The 22,725-nt window shown below is 46.6% G+C and overlaps 1 protein-coding gene across 1 annotated transcript; it reads left to right on the top strand.

Moving 5' to 3' along the window:
- Nucleotides 1-11,945: 11,945 nt before the first annotated feature.
- Nucleotides 11,946-22,300, top strand: LOC141046746 (glycosyltransferase family 92 protein F13G3.3-like). The gene is made up of 3 exons (XM_073541390.1): nucleotides 11,946-12,008; nucleotides 20,698-20,732; nucleotides 21,118-22,300. The coding sequence occupies exons 1-3, from the start codon at nucleotides 11,946-11,948 to the stop codon at nucleotides 22,298-22,300; spliced, it is 1,281 nt and encodes a 426-aa protein (XP_073397491.1).
- Nucleotides 22,301-22,725: the final 425 nt, after the last annotated feature.

The raw sequence follows: 22,725 nt of genomic DNA, 5'->3' as shown, positions 1-22,725 counted from the left end.
CCACAGACATGCATTATCCCCTCCGGGACCCAACCAGATCCCACAGACGTGCATTAACCCCCTCCAGGACCCAACCAGATCAACAAATGTGCATTAACCCCCTCCAGGACCCAACCAGATCCCACAGACATGCATTAACCCCCCCAGGGACCCAACCAGACCCCGCAAGAGTGCATTATCCCCCCCAGGAGCCCAACCAAACCCCAAAAACGTGCACTAATCCCCCCACAGTGGGGATCCCACCCAGACCCCACAAGCGTGCATTAATCCCGCTGGAAGCCCAAACAGAACCCACAAGTGTGCATTAGTCTCCCCTCCGGGAGCCCAACCAGACCCCACAAGCATGTATTAACCCCCTCGGGACCCAACCAGACCCCACAAGCGTGCATTAACCTCCTTGGACCCAACCAGACCCCGCAAGCATGCATTGACCCCCGCACTGAGGTCCAACCAGACTCCACAAGCATGCATTAGTACCCCCCCAGAAGTACAATCAGACCCCACAAGCGTGCATTAACGCCCGTGAGCACAACCAGACCTCACAAGCATGCATTAACCCCAACAGGCACCCAACCAGACCCCACAAGCATGCATTAACCCCCCGGAACCCAACCAGACCTCACATGCGTGCATTAACCCCCCAGGACCCAACCAGACCTCACAAGTGTGCATTTACCCCCCCACACTGAGGACCAGACTCCACAAGCATGCATTAGTACCCCGCCAGAAGTACAACCAGACCCCACAAGCGTGCATTAACCCCCGGGAGCCCACCCAGACCCCACAAGCGTGCATTAATCCCGCCGGAAGCCCAAACAGAACCCACAAGTGTGCATTAGTCTCCCCTCCGGGAGCCCAACCAGACCCCACAAGCATGTATTAACCCCCTCGGGACCCAACCAGACCCCACAAGCGTGCATTAACCCCCTAGGACCCAACCAGACCCCGCAAGCATGCATTGACCCCCGCACTGAGGTCCAACCAGACTCCACAAGCATGCGTTAGTACCCCCCCAGAAGTACAATCAGACCCCACAAGCGTGCATTAACGCCCGTGAGCACAACCAGACCTCACAAGCATGCATTAACCCCAACAGGCACCCAACCAGACCCCACAAGCATGCATTAACCCCCCGGAACCCAACCAGACCTCACATGCGTGCATTAACCCCCCAGGACCCAACCAGACCTCACAAGTGTGCATTTACCCCCCCACACTGAGGACCAGACTCCACAAGCATGCATTAGTACCCCGCCAGAAGTACAACCAGAGCCCACAAGCGTGCATTAACCCCCGGGAGCACAACCAGACCCCAAAAGCATGCATTAACCCCCCCAGGGACCCAACCAGACCCCACAGGAGTGCATTAACCCCCACAGGAGCCAATTCAAACCCCAAAAAGTGCACTAATCCCCTCCAGGAGCCCAACCAAACCCCAAAAACGTGCACTAAACCTCCCCAGACATGAGCCCACCCAGACCTCGCACGAGTACATTAACCCCCCCAGGACCCAACCAGATCCCACAGACATGCATTAACCCCTCCGGGACCCAACCAGATCCCACAGACATGCATTAACCCCCTCCAGGACCCAACCAGATCAACAGATGTGCATTAACCCCCTCCAGGACCCAACCAGATCCCACACACATGTATTAACCCCCCCAGGGACCCAACCAGACCCCGCAAGAGTGCATTATCCCCCCCAGGAGCCCAACCAAACCCCAAAAACGTGCACTAATCCCCCCACAGTGGGGAGCCCACCAAGACCCCACAAGCGTGCATTAATCCCGCCAGAAGCCGAAACAGAACCCACAAGTGTGCATTAGTCTCCCCTCCGGGAGCCCAACCTGACCCCACAAGCATGCATTAACCCCCCGGGACCCAACCAGACCCCACAAGTGTGCATTTACCCCCAGGACCCAACCAGACCCCGCAAGCATGCATTAACCCCCCAATGAGTCCCAACCAGACTCCACAAGCATGCATTAGTACTCCCCCAGAAGTACCACCAGACCCCACAAGTGTGCATTAATCACCCCCTCCGACCCAACCAGACCCCTCAAGCGTGCATTAATCCCCCGGGAGCCCAACCAGACCCCACAAGAGTGCATTAACCACCCCTGGGACTCTACCAGACCCCACAAGCATGCATTAACCCCCCGGGACTCTACCAGACCCCACAAGCGTATATTAACCCCCCCGCGACTCTACCAGACCCCACAAGCGTGCATTAATCCCCCCGGTACCCAGCCAGACACCGCAAGCATGCATTACCCCCCTGAGACCCAACCAGACACCGCAGATGTGCATTAACCCCCCCAGGTCCCAAACAGACCCCACAAGTGTGCATTAACCCCCTGACCCAAACAGACCCCGCAAGTGTGCATTAACCCCACCTAGGAGCCCAAGCAGACCCCAAAAGCATACATTAAACCCTCCCGAGGCCCAACTAGACTCCACAAGCATGTATTAGTACCCCCAAAGCTACAACCAGACCCAACAAGCGTGAATTAACCACCCCTGGAACCCAACCAGAACCCACAAGTGTGCATGAACTCCCCCCGGTACCCAGCCAGACCCCGCAAGCATGCATTAACCCCCCTAGGAGCCCAAGCAGACCCCACAAGCGTACATTAACACCCCCCCAAGGCCCAACCCGACTCCACAAGCATGCATTAGTATCCCCTCCAGAAGTACAACCAGACTCCATAAGCGTGCATTAACCACCCATGGGACCCAACCAGACCCACAAGTGTACATTACCCCCCGGTACCCAGCCAGACCCCGCAAGCATGGATTAACCCCCCGGTACCCAGCCAAACCCCACAACGTGCATTAACCCCCCATTACCCAGCCAGACCCCGCAAGTGTGCATTAACCCCTCCAACCCCAAACAGACCCCGTAAGCATGCATTAATCCCCTGACCCCAAACAGACCCCGTAAGTGTGCATTAACCCCCCGGGACCCAACCAGAACCCACAAGCATGCATAAATCTCCTGTTGTGAGTTCATTTTCCCTTCACCGTCGATGTCTGATGAACTCCCTCTTCTGGTGAAGGAAGGTAGTGAGGCTGATTACCAAACACCTGATCTGGTAGATGATGACTGGGTAACAGGAACTGCTGACTGGATATAAGGCAGCCGACACCCTTCTGAGTCGCTGGTGATTTCTCTGCTGGATTCTTGGAGACCAGTCTGAGTCCTGCTTCCCAAAGATAAGTTTTTGCTCTGCTATTGAACTTATTAGTTTTGTTTTGTTTACCTTGTTTTTTGGAGTTCAGCCATCCCCGGTCGGGGGTGTGCTGAGTTCCATTTTTTTCTGATCAGTTTGTCTCTTTGCTCTGTCTTCAGAATTTACCTGAGTGCTGATATAGTCTTTTTAAAGTCCTAGCGACTTCAGGGCCTGTTTTTCCTATCAGACGGTTGGGACTTTTTTGGTAGGGTTTTTTACGGATTGCAGACAGCAGCTTTTCTATCCTGTCCTTTTTAGTTAGCTTGGGCCCCATCGTTTGCTCAACCTATCTTTCTATCTGTGTTAGTGTTTTCATCTTGCTTCACCGTCATATGTTGGGGGCTGCCTATTGCTTTGGGGTCTGCTCTGGGGCAGTTTAGATTTCCCCTTTCTTTCTTTAGGCATATTTAGTTCTCCGGCTGTGATCGAGGGGTCTAGGGCATCGTAGGAACCCCCCACAGCTACTGTTAGTCGTTGTGGATAGGATCAGGGGTCTGCAATCCGGTAGCTGCCAACCTCTCCGGTTTTCTGAACTTAGCTTGTATTTTTGTTTTTTCCTCCTTCGGTGACTCATTCATAACAGAATCACCAGCCCTACCACAGATCCTAGGGTACTTAATAGCAGGAAAGAATTGTAAAAAAAAAAAGTTTGTCAGAATATTTTTTTTTTGTGTATATTTTTTCCTCTAAGTCTCTGAGGCCGCAGGGGGAATTTTTTCTTTCTCAATGGAGATGAAGCAATTGTCTGATCGTGTGGAGCAGCTCACTGCTGAAGTGCGGCAATTTTCCGCCTATCTTGCTCATTCACATGCTGCTGAACCAAAGATCCCTACTCCTGATGTGTTTTTTGGGGATCGGTCTAAATTTTTGAATTTTAAGAATAATTGTAAATTATTTTTTGCCTTGAAGCCTAACTCGTCGGGGAGCTCCGTGCAGCAGGTTAAAATTGTCATCTCTTTGCTGCGCGGCGATCCCCAGAATTGGGCGTTTTCTTTGAAACCTGATGATCCTATTCTTACTAATGTGAACGCATTTTTTAAAGCTTTGGGGTTGTTGTATGATGAACCTAATGCTATTGATCAGGCTGAAAAGGCCCTGTTGGCATTGAGCTAGGGTCAGGATTCTGCAGAGTTGTACTGTCAAAAATTCCGAAAGTGGGCAGTCCTTACTACCTGGAATGATGGTGCCTTGGCAGCTCTCTTTCGGAAGGGTTTGTCAGAAACCGTAAAGGATACTATGGTGGGATTTCCTGTTCCCTCTGGTCTTGAGGATTCTATGTCATTAGCCATTCAGGTTGATCGGCGTTTGCGTGAACGCAAAACCGCACGAGAGGTGTTGCCACCTGTTGAACAAATGTCTGAACCTATGCAATGTGATAGAGTTTTGTCTGGGGCGCAGCGTCAGGAGTTCAGAAGGCGTAATAAGCTGTGTTTCTTCTGTGGTGATGCCTCGCATATCATTTCTGTCTGCCCTAAACGAGAGAAACGTTTTGCACACACATTTGCTGTGGGTGGTGTTCAACCTAAGATTCTTCTGGCAATTACTCTGATCTGCTCCCTGTCCACATTTTCCGCTAAGGCTTTTGTGGATTCGGGAGCAGCTCTGAACCTGATGGACTTGGATTTTGCTAAACATTGTGGATTTCCTATGACACCTCTGCGGACGCCTATCCCTTTGAGGGGTATTGATGCTACTCCTTTGGCGAAGAATAAACCTCAGTTTTGGACCCAGGTGGTAATGCGGGTCTCCCCAGACCATCAAGAGAATTGCAGATTTTTGGTGTTGCATAATTTGCATGATACCATTGTTCTGGCATTTCCCTGGTTGCAAATCCATAATCCAGTTTTGGATTGGAAATCTGTGTCTGTGGTGAGTTGGGGTTGTCGGTGTGCCTTTAGTGATGCTCCTGTTTTCTCCACCTCTCCCCAGTCGCATGATGTTCCTGACTATTTGGCTGATTTTTATGATGTATTTAGTGAGAATGAGTCTGCGTCTTTGCCTCCTCATAGGAGTCATGACTGTGCAATTGAGCTGAGCCCTGGGTGTAAATTTCCCAAGGGTCGACTTTTCAATTTATCTGTACCCGAGCACAAGGCTATGCGATCCTATATTAAGGAGTCGTTGGAGAAGGGTCATATTAGACCATCCTCTTCACCCTTAGGTGCTGGGTTTTTTTTTTCGTGGCTAAGAAAGATGGGTCATTAAGGCCTTGTATTGACTATCATTCCCTCAACAAAATTACTGTTAAATATCAGTATCCGTTACCCCTGATTTCTGATCTTTTCTCCAGAGTTAAAGGTGCTTGCTGGTTTACAAAGCTTGACCTCAGGGGGGTGTATAATCTTATTCGCATTAAGCATGGGGATGAATGGAAGACGGCGTTTAATACTCCGGAGGGACATTTTGAGTACCTGGTGAAGCCTTTTGGGCTCACTAATGCCCCTTCTGTCTTCCAGTGCTTCATGAATGATATTTTCCGAGATTTGGTGGATACATTTTTGATCATCTATCTGGATGATGTTTTGATCTTTTCCAAGGATTGGGACTCTCATGTGGAACATGTTCGGACTGTGTTCTGGATTTTGAGGGAGAATTCCCTGTATGTCAAGGGATCGAAATGCCTTTTTGGTGTACAGAGGATTTCATTTTTGGGATTTATTTTGTCTCCGTCAACTATTGAAATGGACCCGGTTAAGGTACAGGCCATTTATGATTGGGTTCAGCCCACTTCTTTGAAGGCTCTCCAGAAGTTTTTGGGTTTTGCTAATTTTTATCGTAAATTTATAGCTAATTTTTCTGGTATTGCCAAACCATTGACTGATTTGACTAAGAAGGGTGCTGATGTGCTGAATTGGTCTCCGGAGGCTGTTTCTTCCTTTCAGGAGCTAAAGCGAAGGTTATTGCGGCAACCTGATGTCTCACTTCCGTTTCAGGTAGAGGTGGACGCTTCTGAGATTGGTGCAGGAGCTGTTTTGTCCCAAAAAGATCCTGTAACATCTAAAATGAATCCCTGTGCTTTCTTTTCCCGAAAGTTCTCCCCATCCGAACGTAACTATGATGTGGGGAATCGGGAACTGTTAACCATGAAATGGGCATTTGAGGAGTGGAGACATTGGTTGGAGGGAGCTAAACATCAAGTCGTGGTCCTTACTGACCACAAGAATTTGATTTACCTGGAGTCGGCCAAACGCTTGAATCCTAGACAGGCTAGGTGGGCCTTGTTTTTCACACGTTTTGATTTTGTGGTCTCTTTTCTTCCGGGCAATAAGAATGTCAAGGCAGACGCCCTCTCTAGGAGTTTCTTTGCTGATTCTCCTGTTGTGACCAAGCCTGCTACCATCTTAGGTGAGGGGGTAGTTCTTTCTGCCATCTTGCCCGATTTGAGACGTGCTCTGGAAGAGTTTCAGGAGGACAAACCTGAGCGTTGTCCCATTGGAAAATTGTATGTTCCTGACCAGTGGAGGAAGAGAGTGATGTCTGAAGTTCATTGCTCTGCATTGGCTGGTCATCCAGGAATTTTTGGTACTAGAGATTTGGTGAGTCGGTCTTTTTGGTGGCCCGCCTTGTCTCGTGATGTCAGGAATTTTGTGCAGTCCTGTGGGACTTGCTCTCGGTCTAAACCTTGTTCTCTACCTAGTGGGTTGTTGATGCCTTTGCCGGTGCCCAGGAGGCCATGGACCCATATTTCAATGGATTTTATCTCTGATATGCCTGTCTCTCAGAGAATGACTGTTATTTGGGTGATTTGTGATAGATTCTCTAAGATGGTCCATCTTGTACCACTCCCTAAGTTGCCATCTTCCTCAGAGTTGGTGCCCTTGTTTTTGCAACAGGTGGTTCGCTTGCACGGGATTCCTGAGAACATTGTATCTGACAGAGGAGTTCAGTTTGTGTCTAGATTTTGGAGGATTTTCTGTTCCAAGCTGGGAATTCAGTTGTCCTTCTCCTCTGCGTTTCACCCTCAGACCAATGGGCAGACGGAGAGAACAAACCAGACTTTGGAGTCGTATTTGAGATGTTTTATTTCTGCTGATCAGGATGATTGGGTTTCATTTTTGCCCTTGGCCGAATTTGCTTTAAATAATAGAGCTAGTTCTGCCACTTTGATGTCACCTTTTTTTTGTAACTTTGGGTTTCATCCTCGATTCTCTTCAGGGCAGGTGGAGCCTTCTGCCTGCCCAGGTGTTGACACTGTGGTGGAGAGAATGCACCAGATCTGGGACCAAGTGGTGGATAAGTTGTCTCTCTCCCAGGAAAAGGCCCAGCGGTTTTCCAACCGGCATAGGACCATTGGTGGCGGTGGGTGATATGGTTTGGTTGTCATCAAAGAATATCGCTATGAAGGTGGCTTCTCCAAAGTTTAAACCTAGATTTATTGGACCTTACAAGATTTTGGAGATTCGCAATCCAGTCTCTTTTCGATTGGCTCTTCCTGTTACATTTAAGATCCATAACGTGTTTCATAAGTCTCTGTTAAAGAGGTTTGTTGAGCCAGTAGTTCCTGTGGTGGCACCTCCTGACCCGGTATTGGTTGAAGGTAATGTGGCATATGAGGTTGAGAGGATACTGGATTCTCGCCTGGCTAGACGGAGACTCCAGTATTTGGTTAAATGGAAGGGTTATGGCCAGGAGGATAATTCTTGGGTCCCTGCATCCGATATTCATGCCGAAAGATTGGTTTGTGCCTTTCATCGGGCCCATCCTGATCGCCCTGCTGGCGTGGATGAGGGTTCGGTGACCCCTCCTCAAGGGGGAGGTAATGTTGTGAGTACTGGGTAACAGGAACTGCTGACTGGATATATGAGGCAGCCGACGCCCTTCTGAGTCGCTGGTGATTTCTCTGCTGGATTCTTGGAGACCAATCTGATTCCTGCTTCCCAAAGATAAGTTTTTGCTCTGCTATTGAACTTATTAGTTTTGTTTTGTTTACCTTGTTTTTTGGAGTTCAGCCATCCCCGGTCGGGGGTGTGCTGAGTTCCATTTTTTTCTGATCAGTTTGTCTCTTTGCTCTGTCTTCAGAATTTACCTGAGTGCTGATATAGTCTTTTTAAAGTCCTAGCGACTTCAGGGCCTGTTTTTCCTATCAGACGGTTGGGACTTTTTTTGGTAGGGTTTTTTACGGATTGCAGACAGCAGCTTTTCTATCCTTTCCTATTTAGTTAGCTTGGGCCCCATCGTTTGCTCAACCTATCTTTCTATCTGTGTTAGTGTTTTCATCTTGCTTCACCGTCATTATATGTTGGGGGCTGCCTATTGCTTTGGGGTCTGCTCTGGGGCAGTTTAGATTTTCCCTTTCTTTCTTTAGGCCTATTTAGTTCTCCGGCTGTGATTGAGGGGTCTACGGCATCGTAGGAACCCCCCACGGCTACTGTTAGTTGTTGTGGATAGGATCAGGGGTCTGCAATCCGATAGCTGCCAACCTCTCCGGTTTTCTGGACTTAGCTTGTATTTTTGTTTTTTCCTCCTTCTGTGACTCATTCATAACAATCCCCCCTCCCCTCCGGGAGCCCAACTGTTGTGAACTCATTTTCTGGTTTACCTCTGGCTTCTGGTGAGGGTGGTGGAGATGGCTGTGTTGACAGAGGAGTCGAGAGTTCTCCATCCGGGCTCCCTCTGGTGGTGACAGCAGGTAATGAAGCTGATCTAAACTGCAGAGACCTGCCACCTGAGGAGGAGGACTGTGAGTGGACATCAGGAGTCTCTGACTGGATTTAAGACAGCCGACTCCCTAATTTTGTGCAGGTGATTTTCTCCTGCCCTGAGGTTCTGGTTTCCAGTTCTGTTCCTGCCTTCTCAAGCTAAGTGTGCTCTGTTATTTTTTACATGAGATTTGGTCTGGTTTACTCAGTTTTTGTGGTCAGCCAGCCCCTGCTGGGGCTGTGCTGAATTTCCATTCTTATGTCTCAGTTTATGCCAGTTTGCTTTTTGTCCCTGATCAGATTGGTCTCTTTTTGCTCTGTCTTCAGAATATACCAGAGTGCTGATATAGGGAATTGAAGTCTATCGACTTCAGGGTTTTTGTTATCAGAAAGTGTTGGACATTTTTTGGCAGGGTTTTGTGCGTGATTGCAGACAGCATCTTTCCTTTCCTGTCCTTTCTAGTTAGTGTGGGCCCCATCGTTTGCTCAGCCTATTTTTCTATCTGTGTTTGTGTTTTCTCCCTCATCTCATTGGGGGACACAGGTACTGTGGGTGTATGCTACCGCCATCTGGAGGCTGACACTAGGCAAACAACACAAGGTTAGCTCCTCCCCCGCCGTATACACCCTGGCCCTGATTGCGGGCGGAAGCCAGTTTTTTGCTTAGTGTCTATGGAGGCACACGTCTGGTCCTTTTTCTCCAGACTTTTTTCGTCCATGAAGATTAGACAGGGGCAACGGATCCTATTGAAAGGGTCTGATTTCCCCAAACCATCAACACGCGACGTGGGACAAATCTGGGCATTTTCCCCAGAACTTTTTTATTTTATTTTCTTTATTTTTTCTAACAAGAAGAGACAGGGGCAACAGATCCTATTGAAAGGGTCCGATTTCCCCAAACCAGCAACGGGCGAGAAAATTGAAAATTGAAAATTCTTGGAGAACAGGAGAAGTCCCAGAAGACTGGAGAAGAGTAAATGTTGTTCCTATCTTCAAAAAGGGGAAGAAGGTGGACCCAGGCAACTATAGGCCGGTGAGTCTGACTTCTATACCAGGAAAGATCTTTGAACAAATTATTAAACAACATGTATGTCAGTACCTAAATAAGAATGAAGTGATTAAACAGAGTCAGCATGGGTTTGTAACTAATAAGTCATGTCAGACTAACTTAATTTCTTTCTATGAAGGAATCACTGATTGGGTGGATCAAGGAAATGCTGTAGATATAGTATATCTTGACTACAGCAAAGCATTTGACAAAGTATCTCATACAATCCTTATTGAAAAAATGACTAAGTATGGAATGGACAAGGCAACTGTTAGGTGGATTCATAACTGGCTTAGTGATCGGACCCAAAGAGTGGTCGTAACTGGCTGCACATCCAGTTGGAAGAATGTCTCAAGTGGGGTACCACAGGGCTCTGTCCTGGGCCCTGTATTGTTCAACATCTTTATCAACGATTTAGATGAAGGAATTGAGGGTAAACTGATTAAATTTTCTGATGACACAAAGCTAGGAGGGATAGCTAATACTAGAGAAGAGAGAGAGAGGATTCAAAAAGATATAAATAAACTGGAGCAGTGGGCAGCAACTAACAGAATGGTTTTTAACAGGGAAAAATGCAAAGTACTACATCTGTGCAATAAAAATGAAAAAAGCATATACAGAATGGGAGGAATAGGGCTAAGCAACAGCACATGTGAAAAAAGACTTGGGTATACTAATAGATCACAGACTGAATATGAGTCAACAGTGTGATGCAGCAGCAAAAAAGGCAAATGCTATTCTAGGATGTATTAACAGAAGCATACAGTCTAGATCACGTGAAGTCATTATTTCCCTCTACTCCTCTTTGGTCAGACCTCATCTGGAATATTGTGTCCAGTTTTGGGCACCACATTTTAAAAAAGACATCAACAAACTGGAGCAAGTTCTGAAAAGAGAGACCAGAACGGTGACCGGTCTGCAAACCCTGTCTTATGAGGAAAGGTTGCAGGATTTGGGAATGTTTAGAGGAGATTTAATAGCTGTCTACAAATATCTAAAGGGCTGTCACATTGTAGAAGGATCATCTTTATTCTCATTTGCACAAGGAAAGACTAGAAGTAATGGGATGAAACTGAAAGGGAGGAGACACAGATTAGATATTAGAAAAAACTTTTTGACAGTTAGAGTGATCAATGAGTGGAACAGGCTACCATGAGAAGTGGTGACTTCTCCTTCAATGGAAGTCTTCAAACAGAGGCTGGACAGACATCTGACTGGGATGATTTAGCGAATCCTGCTTTGAGCAGGGGGTTGGACCAGATGGCCCAGGAGGTCTCTTCCAACTCTACGATTCTATGATTCTAACTAGAGTCTATATAAAAGCTATTCTCTATTAATACTGTCATAAGGCACATTATAAAATACTTCACATCAAAACTTCAATAATTCTTGTAAGTGCTGGACACCGCTCCCAGCCGGGATCTCTTGCAGTGTCCTTTTGGTAGGAGCCATGCTCCACGATGAGGTAGTCCTTATTTATAAAAGACCTATGTAAAACCAAGAGAGAGCACCTAAAGAGGTGCAAACTATTTACAATGACAGTTTGTGATTCACTCCAAGTTCATGATCACCATAGTTCAGATTTTCAGAATAAATGCTGCCAACACAGCTGGGCAAACTGAAGAAAACTGGGACATAATTTTAAACAATGGGGCACAATGGTGCAAATACCCTCCTGGGTAACAAAGTTAGTTATTCCTATTCTCCTTAATGTTGGTGGGCCCCTCCTGGGGTACTGGAAGCTGGTTGCTTGGGCTGCTTCCAGGGGAGAACTTCTGATTTTCCTCTTCCTGTTGATGGTGCTGCTGCCTGTGGTACAGCAGGGGTGGTGACTTGTACCAAGGGATGCTGGATTGGTACCGACGTAGCCTGAGCCACTGGTGTGGGCACAAACACAGTTTTGGTAACTACTGTGGGAGGTTTTTCTGCCGGGGGAACACATGCTTTCTCCTTCCGATAAGCTGCCAGTAAGTCCTCCGGTATGCAGCGTATGTTTAGGGCGTACCAGCCACGGAGCCCCTCATGCCGGGTAAAGGTGACATATTCCCCTGGCTGCAGGTCACGCGCTGGGTGTCCCCTCTGGAGGTGAGACTCAACATCCCTCCGGCTGAAAAATAGGTCAGAGATCCTCTGGGGGTCTGCTATGAACCCAAACCCCCGTTCTTGATTAACGTTGAGGACCCGACCCCATCCTGCTGAGTCCCGGGGACCATAATGTCCCGCACTGACCTTCTCCTTACGGTCCAGGTCAGGACCCAGCACTGCCAGCCTCTTCTGTCCTCTTTCCCTCTGCTCCGCAGCCAGTTGGCGGAGGGTCTGCTGGCAATAGGACTCCTCTTCCTCCTCCTCTTCCCGGGACCGGCCCCTGCCCACGGCGGACCGCGGCACCACTGTTAGGGGTTCAGGTGTCTCCCCCGCGAACTAGTATCCCGGTCCCAGACCAGGTCCAGCACTACCTGTCTGGCTGCTGTGGCCGGCGGGCACCCAGTGGCTTCCCTGGCTTCAGGGGCGACGGCTATACCTGGTGCCTCCTGGCAGTGTTGCCGTTCCGGTGCAGGCCTGAGACGGTGGGCAGCTGCAGGAGTATCCACAGGGGTAGCTGGTCCAGATGCCGGCAGTGGTGGAGCAGATGGCGGCTTCGGGTCCACGGCGATCTCCGGTGTGACCTGCACAGCCGCGCTAGGTCCAGGTTGGGGCTCAGCTTCCTCTGCTTCAGGCCACAGGCCCTCAGATAGCTCTTCCGGACAGGCCTCATACAGTGGCGGTGAAAGCGGGGCGGTGGTGATGACTGCTGCCGGTGGTATTGCAGCAGCCGCAGGCTCCACAGGGTTAGCCTGGGGGAGATCCGGTGCAGCAATGGCGGGTACCGGTGACTGGGGTACTGCGGGTGTAGGCCCCTCCAGGGCGGGCTGCCACTTCTTCCTCCAGAGCGCCTCCTGCTTCAGTCGCAGTTCATGAGTCAGCCGGGCAATCTCATCCTCCAGCTGTTGACAGTCTAGATGGGAAGCCAGATCGGAGCCTTCAGCCATTGCGCCTGGGAGATTCAACTTAACCTCCCTTCGCTCTTCAGGCCTCCTCTCTCCTTCCATCATGGCGTTCTTCCGCTTCTCTTCCTGTCTCGACTCTTTTTCCACCACCGGCTCCCGCCCCTCCTTCTGGTGGCGGCGTCTTTTTCCTACTCCTCCATACTAAGCCAGTATACGAACCCCTCGGGGGGTGGGCCATGTTGCTGTCGCATAGAAGTTCAGACAGGGGAGGCCCAGGACAGTTCGCGCTCTTTTCTTAGGACCACCCATGTTGTCACGCCCTTCTTCACCGCGCTGGTGGCCATTTTAGCATTCATTTTACAGTCTATCAAATTGGGTCTTTTGCACATTTCCACAAACTTTTAAGTCCAATAAATCGTAGGCACACAGAACCCGGTGGCACCGGGCTTCGTCATCCTGTTCGTGACGCCAAAATGGGTCGCCCTCCCAGGGCTGTGGGGTACTCGGTACCGGGCCCGATGAGCTTCAATGGGAGAGGTCACGGCAGCTGGGTCCCGGCCCGTGGTCCTGGGCGCCCATTGTAAAAGGGGTTGTTGCAGTGTGCTTATGGTGATGAAAGTTTATAAGTGATTCGTGACGCCACCTGTGGTGTTCGGCAATGAAGATGTAAGCCGATGCTGCAGACAGATCCTCTGGGACAGATGGTGTGGTGCAGCAGTGATGTTATAGCCCGTAGATGGTGTACTTTATTGTCAGGCGCGAGGGATGTAGCAGTGCTGGGCAGGCTGGCGCAGGAATAAGTGGAGGACACCAGGGCATTTAGTTCCAAAGCTTTACTCACAGTCTGTTGCAGGTACAGGTGCCCGCATCCATGCCATGTCCTCCGGGTCAGGAGCTCAGCCAACTTCCAGGCAAGATGAAGTACTCCTTTCCAACACTCCGCCAACATATGTGCCTTTTCTGATCGTCTCCTCTTATAGCGCCTTTGAATGAAGTACTCCTAGTACTGAGTTACACTGGAGTTCCTCCTGTCAGATGTTCCTATGAACTCTACTTGTACGGCAGACAGCTGTAGCCTGCTTCGGGGACTCCATGCTACTCAGTCCAGGCTCTCTCTTATGTTGCTGCTGTGCCCCCAAGTCTTGTGTGGGAATAAAGTGGTCACTACTTCTATTCCTCCGGTGTCTGCTGCAGGACCATTAGTATCCATAGAACCTTGGGGACCTGGGCCCCGGCCTTGCGCTGTGAACTTGGGAAGGGTTCTCTCTTCCAACCCTGTTCCTTAGTTCCTCTAGTCTCCTTACGTTCCGTTCTAATCCTTCTTCCCAATGGAGAATCAAGCTTCCTTTCTCTGTCTCTTTCCTGTGCCAGCAGACCCAGAAAACTGTGGCCTGCTGCAGCACTTCCTTCTACCATCCCTCTCCCGGGGATCTTCTCTCTCTCACTCTCTGTCCTTCTACATCCTCACTCACTGACTGAGCGAATGACTGAACGACTGACTCAACTCTTTCCGCTCTTTTGTGAAAACTAAACTCCACCCACCTCCCAGCACGTTTCGGGTTCCAAGCAGGGAGCCACCAAGGAGTGCTATGCTACACTCCAAGCAGGGAGCCGCCGAAGGTGCTTTGCTACACTACTTTGTGGTGTGGGGTGCAGGTGTTGGAGTGTGGTCAGGTGTCTCCACCTAACCTGGATGGTGGGGCACCACACCTCAGGAGGAGGTGCAGTACCTCAGTGGCGACTGAACCCTCAGGGGTGCCACATATACAACAATTAAAGGGAGTGACGCATAGCACATACAACACCCCCTTCACAATTACATCGCGGGGGCGCGAATCTGAGGCAGAGGGAGCCCCTTACCGTCTGCCTCCCCCCTGAACACTGCGATCGCGCTTGAATGCAGCAGTGAGGGGGTTAACATCCAGGTGTGGCAGGGATGCTGCTCCTGTCAGTGCAGGATCCTCAGCCACTACAGCGCTGAGCTCCTGCACTGATCGGGCAGGAGATGCTGAAATTTCACCATCTCCTGCCTGATCGCTGCTGTGTTTGGTCAGTCAGATTGACTGGCCAATCACAGTGCTCAGGGTGCAGGGACCAACTGCAAGGGTCCCTGCACCCCTTCCTCATAGACAGCAGTCGGCACTGAACTGTCACTGCGGGTTTACACGCAGTGACAGTTCAAAGGCATAACGTGCACAGTCCGTCCTGGTGCAGTAAGTTACAACCCCCCATGACAGACTGTGCACGTCCATGGACATTAAGGGGTTATATTTCTGAATAATGTGTGTGACTCACCCCCAGAGGCCGTGGGGTACTCGGTGCCGGGCCCGTTGACTTCAATGGGAGATGTCACAGTGGCAGTGACCCGGTCTGTGGCCTCAGGCAGTCGATGTAAAACGGGGTAAAGTGATGGGGATAAAGTTGTTGAGATGATTTGTGACGCCACCTGTGGTTTCTGGTCAGTTTGACCAGCGCTGCAGGGTTGCTTCTCTGGGACAGATGGTGTGGTGCAGCAATGATGATGAAGCTCCCCACAGGTGGAGCTGTAGTCCCAGGGCAGTGTGGATGAGGTTGGCAAGTGGGGAGATGGTGTAAAGAAGTAGATGTAGCAAAGCCGGGTGTAAGGCGCAAGAATAAGTGGGGGACACAAGGGCATGTAGTTCCAAGGCTTTACTCACAGTCTGGTGCACACAGATGCCTGCTTCGGTGCCGTGTCCTCCAGGTCAGGGGCTCAGCCAACTCCCAGGCAAGGTAAAGTACACCTTTCCAGCACTCTTCCAACATGTGCCTTCTCTGAACGTCTCCACACTAGCGCCTAATCTTAAGTACTTGTAGTTGCGTATTAAACTCAAGTTCCTCCTTCTTGATGTTACTTAGAACTCTACTTGTACGGCAGACAGCTGTAGCCTCCTTCGGGGACTTCTTGCTATCATGTCCCGGCTCACCCACGTTGCTGTTGTGCCCCCAAGTCTTAGATGGGAATAAAGTGGTGACGACTTCTATTCCTCCGGTTTCTGCTGCAGGAACATAAGTATCCATACAACCTCGGGGACCGGACCCCGGTCATGCGCTTCAAACTTGAGGAAGGGCTCTGCTCTGACCCTAGTCCTTAGTTTGCTTCTTCTCCTTACATTCCGTACTAAACTATCTTCCTTCTGGAGAATCAGGCTTTCTATGGCTCTTTCCTGTGCCAGCAGCTCCAGGTCACAGGAGTCTGCTGCAGCACTTCCTTTCCTCCATCCCTTTCAGGGGATCTTCTCTCACAGACTGACCCTTTCCTAATATTCTCCACTCTCTTGTGCAGTGTAAGCTCCACCCACCTCCCAAGCAGGGAGCCACCAAGGTTGCTCTGCTACACTACTGGTGTGCGTGTGGGATGTGAGTGTTGGAGTGTGGTCAGGTGTCTCCACCTTACCTGGATAGTGGGGTACCACACCTCAGGAGGAGGTGCAGTACCTCTGTGGTGACTGAACCCTCAGGGGCACCACATGTGCATCTGTAGTCACAGGAACATCAAGCTGCTTGGAGATGGTCTTATAACTTTTACCTTTAACATATTTGTCTATAATTTTTTTCTAATCTCCTTAGACAGCTCTTTCCTTCGCTTCCTCTGGTCTATGTTGAGTATGACACACACTATGACACCAAACAGCACAGTATCTGTAGCCCTCTATACAGGCCCACTCACTGATTCCAAGATTGTAGACACCTGTGATGCTAATTAGTGGACACACCTTGATATAACATGTCCCTTTTGTCACATTATTTTCAAGGGTACCATCATTTCTGTTCAGGCCTATTTCATGAGGTTTTTTGTTTTTTTTTAAATTCTGTGGAAGTATGGCTGAAAAGCAATGTCTGACTTTCATTTGTTCATTTTCATAGATTTTTGATTTATTTATTACTTTTGTCAGATTCAAGTTATTTCTGTGACCATTGTGGATTTTTCTGTCATTAAACATGGTGTACCAACAATTTTGACCACGTGTGTACACTCACTTTTATTCTGCATTGCAATCACAGCTACGCCTGTGACAGCAATGCACTCCCATGGCCTCAATACACCTCCGTGCACATCCTGGAGGGAAAACACAGCGACCCTCACATGTGACACAGGTCACTGCCTCATTATACAGCGCTGGCAAAAATTAAGAGACCACCACATCAAAACCCTGTCATGGGCAGCTCATTCTCCAGACCTGAACCCCATTGAAAACCTCTGGAATGTAATCAAGAGGAAGATGGATAGTCACAAGCCATCAAACAAAGAAGAACTGCTTATTTTTTTGCGCCAAATGCAGTGTGAAAGACTGGTGGCAAGCATGCCAAGACGCATGAAAGCTGTGATTAAAAATCATGGTTAGTCCACAAAATATTGATTTCAGAACTCTTCCTGAGTTAAAACATTAGTATTGTTGTTTCTAAATGATTATGAACTTGTTTTCTTAGCATTAGTTGAGGTCTGAAAGCACTGTTGTTGTTGTTGTTGTTTTTTTTAATTTTGATCATTTTTCTTTGTCAAAAAAATAAAAAAAATTATTGTTTGGAAATTCAGAGACATGTTGTCAGAAGTTTATAGACTAAAAAAACAACATGGGCAAGACCAAAGATCATAGACCTGCACAAAGCTGAAATGAGCTTCAAAACCATAAGTAAGATGTTGGGTGAGAAGGAAACAACTGTTGGTGCAATAGCGTGTCTCCAGACCTTAATCCCAGAGAAAAATTATGGAGGGAATTGAAGCTCCGAGTTGCCAAGTTGCTTAATGATTAGAGATGATCTGCAAAGAGGAGTGGACCAAAAATTCCTCCTGACATGTGCGAAAACCTCATCATCAACTACAAAAAATGTCTGACTGCTGTGCTTGCCAACAAAGGTTTTGCCACCAAGTATTAAATCTTGTTTGCCAGAGCGATCAAATACTTATTGCTCAATGCAAAATGCAAATAAATGTATATAATTTATACAATGTGATTTTCTGGATTTTATTTTTGATATTCTATCTCTCAATGTTAAAATTAACCTACCCTTAAAATTATAGACTGTCCATGTCTTCGTCAGTGGGCAAAGTCACAAAAGTAGCAAGGGATGAAATACTAATTTCCCCCACTGTATACACATACATACATATACTGTATATACATATACACTCACCTTATCACCTGTTCGGGCTACTCTTTGCAAAGAGTATTTGCATTAACCGTGGAGAATTGCCAGCTCTTTCAGGAGACAATAGCTTTCTCCATTTTTCAGGATGGCGCCCAGACGTTCCAGGAGAGTTAACAAATATGATTTATGACCGTGTATGATTGGTGACTACTTTTCTCCTGAGGTGCAGTCAGGCACAGTCTCATAGATCAGAGGAGACCCCAGCCTGTGCGGAGGATATTGTATACATCAGTCGCTGTGTAAGTAATTACTGACATAGATAAGAGCTCGCGAATTAACACAGCGGTAACAAGTCTATTTAAATGCCGCTGGCAATCTCTGACAGCAGTATTTAAATGGTTAAACAGGGCATCTGCCGGTTATGGTGCGGACTCCTGAGCCCACGCTATACACCTGATGTAGTACATACTATCATGTGTTATTTCGGAGAAGGGTTAATAAGATGTGGCACTATGATGTGGAAATCCATCTATGATTTTCACTAATTTTCCATGATTTCCTCTAGATAAATGATCTTTTATCCTTCACTAGGTGTGATTGATTATAAATACAGTAGCTGCTAATGGCAAGTAAATGCGTCGTCATGACAGTTCAACAGATAATTCTTCATTCAATGGTTGTTCAACCATCAGCTATTTCTATATGACAATCTGGCTATGGTTGCATTGTGATAATCCACTTCTATTTCCATTAAAGGCTCTGACTGTCACAAACTGTTCCATCCGTCCACTATCCTTTATACTGCAGCACTGCTTGCTTAGATTAACTGTATATCAGAAAAAGCCTACCACTGTCTCACCTAGAAATTATTGCATGGAGAATTGACTTCACCTACAGCATGGACAGTCTAATTATTACTATAGGAGATCAATTGATTGATGGAAACATCTACTGTATATGATGGCATCACAATGGCTTACTGGTTAGCACTGTAGCTTTTCAGTGCTGGGCTCTTCTAGGAGTTTGTATGTTCTCCCCGTGTCTGCGTGGGTTTCCTCCGGGTACTCCGGTTTCCTCCCACACTTCAAAGACATACTGATAGGGAAGTTAGATTTTGAGTCCCAGTGGGGACAGTGATGATAATGTCTGTGAAGTGCTGCAGAAGTGAACGGTGCTATATAAGCAAGTAAACTAAATAATAGTGATAAATATGAGATCACAAGGCAAAAAAAACTGTGTAGCAAATTTAATATTAAAAAACTGGTGTATTTATTTGGCCCATGTGACCAGGTGGCAATAGAATGTGAGCCTTTGTCAATATACAGGGTGGGCCATGCATATGGATACACCAAAATAAAATGCTAATGGTTGGCGATCTCAACTTCCTGTTTGTGGCACATTAGTATATGGGAGGGGGAAACTTTTCAAGATGGGTGGTGACAATGGTGGCCATTTTGAAGTCAGCCATTTTGGATCCAGCTTTATTTTTTCCAATGGGAAGAGGGTCATGTGACAAATCAAACTTATTGAGAATTTAACAAGAAAAACAATGGTGTGCTTGGTTTTAATGTAACTTTATTTTTGCATGCGTTATATACAAGTTTCTCTTTGTTTACAGCCATTGACATGTTGCAGAGGTTAACACGTGAGGAGCGGATAGAAATTGCTTTGATGTTTGGTGAAGGCAGTACCCTGGTCATTGCAGCAGATTTAATGCAAGACACCCTACACAAGAAAACTGTCACCATTCCCATTTTATTTAGGTGTATCCATATAAATGACCCACCCAAAAAAGTTTGCCTCATCACTGAACATAATATTCTGTGTAAACTGAGGGTCCTGTTCCAATTTTTGTTTTGCCCATTCTGCAAATTCAGATAAATAACTCATGAAAGAATAAAGTTACGTTAAAACCAAGCACACCATTGTTTTTCTTGTGAAATTCTCAATAAGTTTGATGTGTCACATGACCCTCTTCCCATTGGAAAAAATAAAGCTGGATCCAAAATGGCCGCCATGGTCACCACCCATCTTGAAAAGTTTTCCCCCCTCCCATATACTAATGTACCACAGACAGGAAGTTGATATCACCAACCATTCCCATTTTATTTAGGTGTATCCATATACATGGCCCACCCTGTAGATAGATCATATATTTGCAATCAAAATAATTCACCCCTATTACAAATTCAGCTTATTAGCAAAATTTACAAACTTTCTGCTGTTTGTAATAAATCAGTGAAACAATAACACTGTAAATAGCGGAATTGTATAAAATGGTTTCTCCAAAGTCAGCACAAAATGCCACTTTTAATGACCACTTTTCATACCTTTAGTATATAGTAGAGCCTCTCTGGTTGTTATACGTCATATTTGCAGCAGGTCATAACTACACACTGGCTTATGGCAGGATCTGAGGAGGATTCACTGAAGAATAACAGTTTGCTGAATGAATGTGTGTGAGCCTCTTTAGGGTCGGTTCGCATCAGCGTATAAAAGTCATTCAGTTTCATCCAGAAAGCTTGAACTATTCTTTTTCTCACTTGTCATCCGTGTGCACAGTATGTGCAGTCTTTCTGCAATCCGTTTATTTTTACAGCAGCTGCAATCTATAATTTACAAGACTATTCACGGTTTCCTACTTTAAACAATTGATGCGATTCTGTCGTTCTGTATAGTATCCGAATTTCTTTGCACAACCTGCACTGAATGCGTGAGTCTCGTCCAATTTCCGGAAGAAACCTAGTGCATGCTGCAATTCTTTCTTGCAATTCGGTCAGGGGAAAGATGTCGCTCATCTGCACTGGCCCATTGAATAAGATTGGTCCTAGAGCTGTCCGATTTTTTTCACAGAAAGCACTCGGATCGAAAAGATGATTGTGTGAACGAGCTCCTACTATTGCTAGGTAATCAACGTCTTCACTATTCTAATAGTTTTTTACCCTTCGCCATATTAAACATATTCACTTTGTTTTGCAGATTTCCACCAGTGATGATCCTTTTGGATAGTTATCTTTAAAGAAAATGAAGAATATGAAGCTACCATTGACTTTCTTGATATTGAACCTATTTTTTCTAATTTATACCTGTTATTATAGATTACCTGGAAAAAGTGTGAAACCAAACTTTTTCAGGGACACGATCACACCTCTAGAAGACAATACAACCTTTATTATATCGGCCTATTATGATCCCAGAGAGTCTAGCAGAGTGCGAGTGTTGACCATCATCCATGGTAGAGATATAAAGGAGCTATATTGCTGGTTTTACTGTACAAATAAACCTGAATATGTTTCTGTAAAAGCCACAATAGAATTTCACCGTCAATGGTTTAGGTTTAATTATGGTCCCGCCGATGTGATCTGTCCTGAGCCTAAGAACTGCTTTTCACAGCACATCTCCATCCATTGGTACAACACAAGAAAGACAAGTCATGTTCCTAAGTTTGAGATACAGAACCGCAATCCTCAGCCTTTCTCTGCAAACTTCACAGTTTGCATCTCCACAATGTTCGGAAACCAGGAGAACGTATTGCAATATGTCCAGGCTATTGAAATGTATCGTCTCCTAGGAGCCCAGAAGGTGGTTGTCTACAAGAACGGATGCAGTAAAGCCATTTGCCAAGTTCTTGATTACTATGTCTCAAAAGGAGTTCTAGAAATTATACCTTGGCCAATAGACAAATATTTAAGAACATCTAATGCCTGGCACCAAAATATGAACCATGAAATCCAAATTGGTTATTACGGACAACTCTCAGCTCTGAACGACTGTATGTACAGAAATATGTACAAAAGCCGATATGTGACCCTCAATGATATGGATGAAATTATTCTGCCAAGAAGTCACAAAACCTGGGATGAAATGATGAAAGAAATGGAGAAAAAGTATCCAAATACGGCTGTATACCTCATAAAAAACTATTACTACCCAAATAATATAATTGACCCTCATTTTCAGACTGCTTTTCCCAAAAATATTCCAGGAACCAACATTCTTCAGCTTATACACTATGAGCAGGAAATGCCAAATGTTTTCAATGGCAAAAAGATGATCGTCAACCCTCGGGAAGTCATTCAGGTTTCAGTTCATTCTGCATTAAGGGCTTATAAGAGAACAGTTTTTCTTCCAGATGATATTGTAAGCCTTCACCACGGCCGCACATCACTACAGCAAAATTTCCCACAGACATCTCTGATAAGAGACACAACCATATGGAAATATAACTATTCTCTGATTACAAACGTTAACAAGGTTTTGAGGCAAATGAACTATCACTAATATATGCAGTAGGTTCTTTGTACCAAGATGATTCTCCAGTTTTTTTTGCACCTGAGAAGGAAACTAAAATTATACTCGCCTTTTCCTAAAGGAAGAACTATAAAATAATGTAAACATAGAGGCATATAATAATACCAAAGTGCCCAGATAGGTAACTTGCGTTGGACTGTCTGTTGTGCGTATATCCTGAACTACTTCTTCACGTTGTTGCACTCTATATCTCAAATGCCTGAGAAAAAAAAGTATATAAATATACAGGGTGGTCCAAAAGTAGGTGGACAGAAAATAATAACCTTTATTTTGATTTATATATAAAATTATATTTACTAGCACAAGCATTACATTGACAATTAAATTTTATTCTGAACAATAATAGAATAGACCTTAAATTTTATCAACGCAGATGCTCAATGTCATGATCCATG

The sequence above is a fragment of the Dendrobates tinctorius genome, unplaced genomic scaffold (genome assembly GCF_039654945.1).
Source record: "Dendrobates tinctorius isolate UK_male_01 unplaced genomic scaffold, ASM3965494v1 ptg000120l, whole genome shotgun sequence".
Taxonomy (NCBI): Eukaryota; Metazoa; Chordata; class Amphibia; order Anura; family Dendrobatidae; genus Dendrobates; species Dendrobates tinctorius.
This window is presented reverse-complemented; position numbering and strand designations above follow the sequence as displayed.